This window comes from Triticum dicoccoides, chromosome 4B (genome assembly GCF_002162155.2).
Source record: "Triticum dicoccoides isolate Atlit2015 ecotype Zavitan chromosome 4B, WEW_v2.0, whole genome shotgun sequence".
Taxonomy (NCBI): Eukaryota; Viridiplantae; Streptophyta; class Magnoliopsida; order Poales; family Poaceae; genus Triticum; species Triticum dicoccoides.
Genome location: NC_041387.1, coordinates 650,548,278 through 650,558,601, shown reverse-complemented (window position 1 = coordinate 650,558,601; position 10,324 = coordinate 650,548,278). Strand labels below are relative to the sequence as shown.

At 45.3% G+C, this 10,324-nt stretch overlaps 2 protein-coding genes across 3 annotated transcripts; one reads left to right on the top strand and one right to left on the bottom strand.

Moving 5' to 3' along the window:
- Window positions 1-189: 189 nt before the first annotated feature.
- LOC119292034 (homeobox protein knotted-1-like 3) lies at window positions 190-5,324 on the top strand. The gene is made up of 6 exons (XM_037570866.1): window positions 190-722; window positions 835-955; window positions 3,604-3,803; window positions 4,206-4,337; window positions 4,684-4,817; window positions 4,987-5,324. Exons 1-6 carry the CDS (start codon window positions 375-377, stop codon window positions 4,988-4,990), a joined length of 939 nt encoding a protein of 312 aa, XP_037426763.1. The 5' UTR covers window positions 190-374; the 3' UTR covers window positions 4,991-5,324.
- Window positions 5,325-5,874: 550 nt separating this feature from the next.
- Window positions 5,875-9,671, bottom strand: LOC119292033. Of its 2 annotated transcripts, none has more exons than XM_037570865.1 (8): window positions 9,407-9,671; window positions 9,270-9,291; window positions 7,811-7,867; window positions 7,634-7,715; window positions 6,917-7,012; window positions 6,707-6,831; window positions 6,612-6,624; window positions 5,875-6,520 (listed from the first exon to the last, which is right to left on the bottom strand). In XM_037570865.1, exons 1-8 carry the CDS (start codon window positions 9,507-9,509, stop codon window positions 6,152-6,154), a joined length of 867 nt encoding a protein of 288 aa, XP_037426762.1. In that variant the 5' UTR covers window positions 9,510-9,671; the 3' UTR covers window positions 5,875-6,151. The 2 variants fall into 2 exon arrangements, with proteins under 2 accessions (XP_037426762.1, XP_037426761.1); XM_037570864.1 differs by having other exon boundaries at window positions 5,875-6,514; window positions 6,606-6,624; window positions 9,407-9,668.
- Between the last annotated feature and the right edge of the window lie 653 nt (window positions 9,672-10,324).

Here is a 10,324-nt window from a genome sequence, read left to right as displayed (position 1 = left end):
TGCCATAATAGAGTATAAATTTATTGGTGTCCTTGCATGCTAGTTTAGCTAGGAGGTGATACGGGCGGGCGGGCTCACTTTCTTGTGCGGTTACCGCCACCTTAGGAAGCATCGAAAAGACCCCTCACCATCTCCTTTGTGTCCTTGCTAACCAACTCTCCTCATTAAATCCCCCTCTCCTCCCTCCTCTCCATGTACAGCTGCTGCTAGCTAGCTTAATTGGCGCGCTTGTTAGCTCTCCGCTAGCTACCTGCTGCCGCTTATACATACCCGACGCCACCGTCACACGCGCACGCATACACCTACCGGCCCAAGAAAAGCTCCTCTGGCCCTCCTCTATCTAGCCGGCGAACAGGAGATCGATCGATCGGCGCATGCAAGGCGTCGGTGACCAGGGAGGAGGCATGGAGATGAGCTTCGGGGGCGGGGGCGGGGGCGGCGGGGAGTGCTCCTCGTCGTCCGCGGCGGCGGTGGCGGTCGCGGCCGCGTCGGCAGCCGAGGCGGAGGAGCGGCAGCTGCTCAAGGGGGAGATGGCGGTGCACCCGCTGTGCGAGCAGCTGGTGGCGGCGCACGTCGGGTGCCTGCGCGTGGCCACCCCCATCGACCACCTCCCGCTCATCGACGCGCAGCTCGCGCAGTCCAGCGGCCTCCTCCACTCCTACGCCGCCCACCACCGCCCCTTCCTCTCCCCGCACGACAAGCAGGAGCTCGACTCCTTCCTCGTACGCGCTACCTACCTACCACTTCTTCAGCCATGGATCGCGTCGTGTTCATCTTCATGTGCGTGCATGCACGTCGTCGTTGACGCTGGGTGTTGTGTCTGTGTTTGTGCAGGCGCAGTACCTGATGCTGCTGTGCTCGTTCAGGGAGCAGCTGCAGCAGCACGTCCGGGTGCACGCCGTGGAGGCCGTCATGGCGTGCCGGGAGATCGAGCAGTCCCTGCAGGACCTAACTGGTAAAAAGGATTCTCTTCTCTACCTACCTGGAAATTTCATTTCTATGTACAGCATCCATGTCTGTATTATATTCCTATCTTTCCGTTTCTGTTTCACTTTTGGACTAAAAAGAAAGTGCTATCATCAGGTCATGCTTTTTGTGCAATATTATACATCCTTTGCTTGTTAGTTAGTGAATTTAGTATCTAGTTGTTGTCATGTCTCAAAGGTAAAAGGAAAACTGTAGTTGTTGTCATGTCCTCTTCACGTCGAAAATCTCAAAGCTGTTTATGCCTTTCCTTCTAAGACTTCCCCTCTTCAGGTGCGTCGGTTGAGCATGTACAAAACATAAACAAACTTTAATTAAAAAAACATAAACAAACTTTATGATACCCTGCATATGTATATCACTATGAAATAAGGAGATGCAGGTGAGGGACTGGGTTGCACCCTAGTAAGACGGAGGCCCGAGTGGAGAAGCCCAGCAGCCCGGCCGACGCCCTAACAAATTTGAAATTCCTCTCCATTGAGCCGAGTGATTTTTCAGATACAGAATGGCACAAGCCTTGTGCTTAGGCATGCTAGGTAAAGTTAACAAGATGGACATCATTGAAGTATGATGCTCGAGCCCTACTCCCTAGAGCTACTGAGTCACCCGTAGTCCTGCGGTTCTACCCGCCTAATCTTCTTCACCGCCCCTCCCCGTCTACCGTCAGCAAGCCTCTTATACCTCATTTGGCCATTAAATCCTCCTCCATGAACCACCAATTATCCTTTCCTAACCCTGATCAGATGATCCATTCTAATCTCGATCGGTGTTCATACCCGTCCAACTACCGATTAACACCGGTGGTGCCAGTCTCACGTCAAGATCCCCCGTCCCACTTCTTCCTCCCCCTTCTTTCTCCTATCTAGAGAATCACTTCCTCCTCCTTCCAAGCCAACAGTGAGTCTCTATGATCAGGGAGCAAAATTACACCAAATAGACTTTTTATAAGAGGATAACCAAGGGTCATGGTATCTGTGGATAATATTGGTAGATGAAATCTAGTAACTGGTTAAAAAAGATTTAACTAAATATTGAACTTATAACATGGAAGGCTTCAGTAACAATGTGAAATTTTCTCTTGGCAACCCTCGCTCATGCTCCTCGATAGGTAAGAAGGGGCAATATTGTTCATATCATTTAAACATAATCCCAAGTGAGGTCTTTTTTTATTCCGGATTTTTTTTTGCTAGGGACCGAAATAACCGGTTTCTTGAAATATCTAAAAATTTCAGGGGAAAAACAGATATCTTTGCCCAAAAGCATTTGAAAATTTTCAAATTTTGATCAAATTTTGTTGAATTCGAGGAAAGTTTGTCAAAACCGTAAATTCTGGCTGGTATTTTTCTTTCCGCTCCCTACCGGAAAGGCATGTTTCCGTATTTTCCAACTGGAATGGAAACCCTGATCACAAGGCCCTCCATTTTGCTCCTTCCGTGTATGGATTACAATTTCATAACATACTCCATATCACTAGCTTTTACTAGAACATGTAGGAGAAACTGTGTATTCAGCTTACAAGGTAGAAATAGACACCCAAATTTAAGCAAGGTGAATTTAAAAACTATGGGCAGTGGAAATGTACGTTCACTCTCCCACGGTCCCACCCAACTGAGCTCAACCATATACTCCATATTTGCACCGTGTCTCGATTAATCTCAACGAACAAAAGTTGATACCTTGCTATGAGCAAACACAAAACTGAAGTAATATTTTTTGCTCAAAAGACTGTCGATGGAACAGGTCGCTCTTGTCTAACTAGCTGCCTATGTGTTCATACTTGAGTATCACATGATCCTGGAGACAAAAGGTGTCCCGTCCCATGACATGACCATACCCTTCCTGGTCGCGCCCTTATTATGAGAAATATGTGGATTGCCCTTCAATTATATTCATTGCACTAGCTCTTTTGACAAGTGCGCGCGGCATCTCACATATAAAGCTAACTAGCCAGTAGCATGGAGAAAGATATGCGCTGAAATGGCTGTACGCATAGCTTAGCATTCATGCAAACTTTAATAATTAATGGTTTGACAAAGTTTTGCTAGTACTACTACCTTTTTGTTTCTAACTCAAGTCACGCTCAGGTTTTGCCACCATATATTATCATGTCGGCTCTATCTTGCTTCTTCCGTCTCCAGCGCTTCACGTAAAACCTGAAGTTGCATGGGAAGCATCCACATGCATGCATGCATGCATGTGTCTCTACTCCACTTGATTAATCTGTCGATGAGTACTTTCCTAGCTAGCTAGCGGTTTTTTCTCCTCTCGATCTTCCTAGCGCTGTAGTACGTCGAACTGTTGCACACAGCGACCATCTGCAAAATTCCAAACGCGTATAAGATCATGCGTCAAATCAGCAAGCCTTTTAATTTGGCACTTAGCTTTCGTGCTTCATGTGGCCCATGCTCATGGCTGGTACGGTTGTCTAGCTTGATTCGGTTCATGTGTCGCGATAACGATTTGATGCATCCATGCCCCCCTTAATTAGCTATAGTTGCTCAGCAAGGTTAATTTATTAGCTATAGTTTTCCCATTTATGATTTATCTAAATTACATTGTATATGGTTTGCCCTATCTGAGTTTCATTGTTAACCTTTGCCATGTGGATGTATGGATCAGGTGCGTCGTTGGAGGAAGGGACGGGGGCGACAATGTCCGAGGACGAGGATGAGGGGCCGCCGATGATCATGGAGGCGGCACCCATGGATATGAGCTCGAATGGACATGACATGATGGGCTTCGGCCCTCTGGTACCCACGGACACGGAGCGTTCCCTCATGGAGAGGGTCAGGCAGGAGCTCAAAATTGAACTCAAACAGGTATTCATGTGCTAGAAACTGAGTTTGCTTCTTCTTCTTTTTTAAAGTGAAACTTAGTTTGCCGTAAAATCTAAATGCTATTACCACCTTCCTAAAATATATCAAGTATGTGCTAGTATAATACATCCAATCATTTTCCTTTACTAATTGACGTTTGGATATGTGCAAAATTATTTGGATTTCTCGAGTGAAGAATTTGTTTTCTCAAGGGAAGATATTGGCATCAAATTTGTCTTGAAAATACTTTCATAATATTACCATTTAAAATATTACTCGCACATTCATATAAAAGTAATAAGAGTGAAAATTATGAACTGGAGACCATGTCAAAAGCTACATCATAATGAACATTGGGAGTGCCATGGAAGCTTGATTGTATCAGTGTTAATTTCTTCTTTGCAGGGTTTCAAGTCAAGGATTGGGGACGTGAGGGAGGAGATACTCCGGAAGAGGAGGGCCGGGAAGTTGCCTGGGGACACCACCACCATACTGAAGCAATGGTGGCAGGAACACGCCAAGTGGCCCTACCCCACGGTGAGTGCACCGTACCTATCATGCATGCATGCATGCAAGAATGCAACCAGCCATCCACTGCTGCTGCTGCTGCTAGCTAGCTAGCTAAGCAGTTGCCATGCATTCTTAGCTGTTCTCCAACCCGTTGATTAAGCTTACACCAAAACTTGTTCCATCAGACAGCTTGCATTGCATGGTGTGCATGCTTCATACAATCCCATTCCTTGTCTGGTGTTTTGTCCGTGGTTTTAAATTATCATATCTCAATTGCATGATGTTTACTTTGCTTTGCTTTTAAATGTTGTGTATATGTTCATGAGTAAGTCAATAATAGTTGCGTGGAATGCGTTTTGTTTTGCTGGTACAGGAAGACGATAAGGCCAAGCTGGTTGAAGAGACTGGCCTGCAGCTGAAGCAAATCAACAACTGGTTCATCAATCAGAGGAAGCGCAACTGGCACAACAACTCCCAGACATCAACCCTCAAATCAAAGCGTAAAAGGTGAGCCAACCAATATATATCACCATCTAAATTCGTTCGCTCCGGATCGGTGATTTCTCAATCAACTCAACTTCTGATCCATCAGTTAGAGCGCGAGCTCTGGCCTCTGCCATATATAGTAATGTTCTAATTTTTTATTTTTGTTTTTGCCTTTGATGTGTATGTGCAGGTAGCTTAGGTGGGAGCTGCAAAAGTGCAAAGTATATACATGCATATACATATACCTGACGCCTAATCACACGAAAGATCTCGGTGACACACACACAGACACAGAGAAATAAGAAGATCTGGATTCAATTTTATATCTAGTTATTAGTCAGAGGTGTCACCTTAATGACATACGTACACGCTACTAGTCTGACCACTGGCATACGCGTTGCAACTGTTGAGCTGATATTGTATACTCAAAAGGAAAAAATCTTGTGGTTTTTTGTTGTGGGTGAACGTACATATGTTTCCAAAGATTCATTCCTGTGCATATGTATGTATATTGATCATTCCATGGCCTTCTACGGCGTCTCCAATGACCAAAGAAAAGGAGATGCGCACCTCTGCTTTTATCAAGTCTCTCTACGTATGTGCTGTCGTCCATAGCTGTTTTGTTTCAACTTTCAAAGGATGCTACATATAATCGGTGATAACATTCAACGGTGTACGTACGCGTCTTGATGCATGGAACGGAATCTCTAGTGCTGTGTGGGCCTTTTTGTATCAAATTAGGTACACCAAACTTGAATTGGACGACGACTGAAAATTAATTGGATAATTAGGCCTAACCACCGCCACAAGACAAAGTCCCAGACTTTTCCACATACATATATGTTGTGCATCCTCATCATCTAGGCAGCTATGGCGCAGATTATAGTTATGCAAACGGTAGGCCTTACTGGTGCAAGAGCCAAAAGCCAAAGCCTAGGGTCAAATATCAGGGTAAAGCCTAGTTCACACACAGCATTCAGGCTGGAATTGCCGACCACCTACTAGAAACAAGCAAAAATCTGCACCAACAAATTCATCATCAGATTTAGATGAAACCTTCCAACACTGCAAGCACAGCTTAGTAACACACCACCGCTCATATTTATTCGGAGAACAACATACACGGAATGCGAAGAGTTCACAATTTTAACACCCAGAGGAACTACAGATGTGATGCAGTTCATAGTCGACCAATGACCACCCAGAAGAAATCCAGAGACAGTTCACCACCCAGAGGAGACCCAAATGCGGTTCCCAATTCAGCACCCAGACCAATATCGACGAGTACCTTAACATCACCTATATATCACTACAATAGTCCCTACTGTTTACATGTTCACCATACTTCTGTTGCCTCACCAACGAATACCACTCCGATCGCTGCACATACTTAACTTTCCGTAGTAGCCCTGCTGAGGGGGGTAGGAACCAGGTGGGGGATACGAACCGGGTGGAGGGTATGAACTGCCCTGGGCCTGGGGGTAACCTGCTGGCGGGTAACCTGCCGGTGGGTAGCCTTGAGCTGGCGGCGGTGGGTAACCCTGAGCTGGAGGAGGTGGGTAGGCACCATAAGGCTGGCCGTATGCTGGTTGTGGTGCATAGCCAGCGGGTGGAGGGACAGGCTGATCGATGCGTGACATCTGCTGCATTGGAGGCACTTGCATGGGCTGTGGCCCGAACTTCCCATCCCTCTTGTCCATTTCAACCTTGTGCTGTGTCTGCATTTGCAAGTCAATGTCATAAAATGGATACATATGGGTTAAGCAGGGCGATTCATTAGGCTACGAGCAGATATGGGGGTATATTTACCTGCATACAGGCGCAAACCCTGCAAGGATGGTACCAAAAGTTTATCAACATTGCAGGCTTACTGTGGAGAAGAAGAAAGATCAAAGGTATAAGAGCCTTACGAGCAGTAGACCATATCAGACAGGCAGGAAAGGATCTGGGAAGCCTCTGAAAGTTCCTCACTACCGACAATAGCAGCAACTATTGAGAAGATGCAAGCAACTTGTTGAAGGCAGAACATGAAACCCTGTAGTAAAAGGTGGTATTCAGTAGAGAATTGTAAATAGGAACCACAGAAAGAAATCTGTAACATAGGAGGGCAGTGACAGTACAATGATGCAGTTATCACACTTGGTTGTCTGTATGTTGAATTCGTCTTGAAGCAAGAAGCGGGTTGAAGCAACTGAATTACCAAAGCACAGAAACACCTGAAAAGATCATATAAATTCAATGAACACAAATATAAGCTTAATCAGAAGGGCAGCAGCATCATTAGAAGTTTAACTATGAAAATTTGCACTTCACATCATTTAAGATCAAATGTGTATTGTTCTGTTCGATAACGGTGGTCTAGTTGATCAAATAAATCAAAGCTAGCTTATGGATCATCTCAAGCTAATTGGTTGAAAAAAATCAAAGCTTGCTTATCGACCCATCTCAAGCTAATTGATCTACTCATTGTTCTTTCATGCCAAAAGAAATAGAATGAGACGGAAGACATAGGCATACTGCAAGGTGTTTGAAACTACCAGACATGCAACGAAATAACTAAGTTAGCTGAGCCTAGAAATACAAAAACTCCACAAAATCGGTACAGAATACTGCTAATCAAATAACCAATGGAAGGAGTTATCCATTATCAGATACACATGAAAACTATTAGATATGTCATTATGGAATCCAACCGCATCAAGATCATAAGTTAGGACAGGTACAGTAAGAGGGAACTGATACGTCAATATGGAATCCAACCACATCAAAATCATCAGCTAAGAGAGGTATACTGAGAGGAAACTTCAGAGCAAAAGCACACAAAATGGGCCATGTACCTCAGTTGCAAGACAGAATTCTGGGCATTTGCTTTCACCACACTTGCCACTACATGGCATATAGCCAGCACAGCACGTATACCTAAAACACATAGAAGCGTGGAGGGGATCAGGGGGATTGTAAAAAAAGGCACGCTTCTAGCCGTAACAAGTAGAACATAATATAATTGACACTACCTTGACATGTCATTGTAGAGAGCCCTTTTACGAAGCATGTATGACACGCATGGCCCACTGAACAGCAAATAGAGGAAATGTAGCAGATTAGCAAGTAAATAAAAATCTATATGCTGCAAAATGCTAAATCTATGAACCCAATGCTACCACATTATATTGTTCCACAAACTATAGCATCACGGTAAATATTGAGAATCTACTTGAGCATTTCATTTTTAGAACCCACTGCATTTGCAAAATGCAGGGTCTGCCAGAAGATAAAACTTCCTAACATGATTGCTTGATTAGATATTACAACGATGATAGACTTCCCAATATGATTGCTTGATTAGATACTCTACATTGAAGATAAACATCCCAATATGATTGCTTGACTAGAAAATATACATTGGACAGGAAATGAACATTGTTCACCAAGGACCCAACAGTAAAGAAAATACTACATCAATATCCTTTGGCAAAATTCATTTGGTGTCATGTGGACTAGTAGTAACTACTGGGTCTTATTTGAATGTAAACTAGCAGATCCAGTTAAATTGGCCTTCAAATTTGTAAATCACATTGCAGTTGCAGAGGAAAATTAATGCAGTTGAGGTGGTAATTGACTGTCATACATCAGTTTTAGTCCCTGTGCAAGAATTACTTCACTTTGCGTGCTGTTGCAACTCTCGTGTATCACCGACTGTTTTAATCGCGTGTGTTTCAAAGAATGGCAAATATAATATTCTGGGTCTTACTACTTTACGAACATGAACTCTACTTGATTAGGATTCTTCTGGAGGCAAAATAACTGACAGCACACTACAACAGGCACTCTGAAATGATAAGAGGACCGCTGATTTTCACATGCATGCTTTGGCGTAAATGTCTTATTCATATAATACCTAAAAACTGGCTCGATTTCAGAGGCCCAAACCAAACGGTCACAGAATAACCAGTCCTGTGCCTGGTTCTGAGAAGCAATTGGCGGTCAACTGGTAACTGCTAGTAAGTACAAATCCAGGCATCTTCATGATCGCTAGTAACGTCAACAATACAATGCAGAACAAACAGAGTTCCCGTGTATTCTGTCAAAATTCCCTTAAACCCAACCTAATTCACGAAAACACGGGCAATTCATCGCAGATCAAGCAAAAGAGGGTGGTTCAGAACCCTGAGATGGGAAGCACGGCGTTCGGGTCAGGGATCGTTTGCCAACAGACAAGAGGTCGTCGTTCATACTATGAAACAACACATAATAACTGCTACCTAGTATGCTACGAATCTAGGCATTTCCATGATCGCTGGTAACGAAACAACACAATGTACAACAAACAGGAGCGCGCGTACTCGTCGAAATCCCCATAAACCCTAACCCAATTCGCGAAAACACGGGCAGTTAATCGCAGATCTAGCGGAGAGGGGGGCTTCCGTAAACCCTGAGATGGGAAGCGCGGCGATCGGGTCAAGGGCCGCTTACCACCAGAGCGACAGGCAGCAGTCTGCACGGGGGGAGAAGAGCGCGGGTCAGAGACGGGATCAACCGAGCAGGAATCGACGAGGGAGAGAGAGAGAGAGAGACGGGGGTGGGGGCGGCACCGGCGATTTTCTACTTACAGGGGAAGTCGGCCTGGATGGCGTTGGGGAGGTCGGTGTGCCAGAGGTTGCGGTAGCTCTGGCGGAGCTGCATCTTGTCCAGATTCGCCTGCGACGACGCCATCGCCGCGCTCGCCTGCTTGCCTCCGCCCGCGGGCGCCGGCGGGGGAGGGCTCCGGTGGGGACTGCGGAGGAGATCTGGCGGGCGGGGGCGGGGGCGGGGAGGGGACGACGCGGCTAGGCTGGAGTCGACGGCGGGTGGGGAATGAGTAGTGCGCTCCGCGTCATTCCGTTGCCCTTGGGCGGAGGAAAAGAACAGTGCGGGTGCGGGTGTGGGTCCCGTCACACGCCCACTGGGTTGGCGGGCCCGCCCAGGGTCGTCCCGCCCGGTCAACGGGCCCACTCGTTTTTTTTAGAACTACTCGGTTTTATTGGTTGGAATGGAATGGTCAGGCTGGTTGTTGGTACTCCTCCGGTCCTTTTTAGTTCGCATATAAGATTTGACTGAAGTCAAGCCTCGTAAAGTTTGACCAGCTTTGTAGAAAAAAGTGTCAACATTTACAATCTGAAATCAATACCACTAGATGTGTCATGACTTATAGTTTTATATTATATAACTTTAGCATGACAGATGTTGATATTTTTCTATATAAATACGGTCAAACTTTGTGACGTTTGACTTCAGAGAATTTTAATATGCAGAGTAAAAAGGACCGGAGGGAGTACAATGTTGTGCAGAACCGAAGGGGCGCTTTTTTTTTGGATTCAACCAAGCCTTTATTCACTCAAAATCCACAAATTATGGGATACAAAACGGATCGTGCGGAATCGGCATCCACATGTGTCTTCCCTGATCCAAAAAGTGCGCAAACTTGACTAATCTATCAGTATCATGGTTCGCTGCTCTACTTTCAAACGTAAAGTTACAAGTAAAATTGA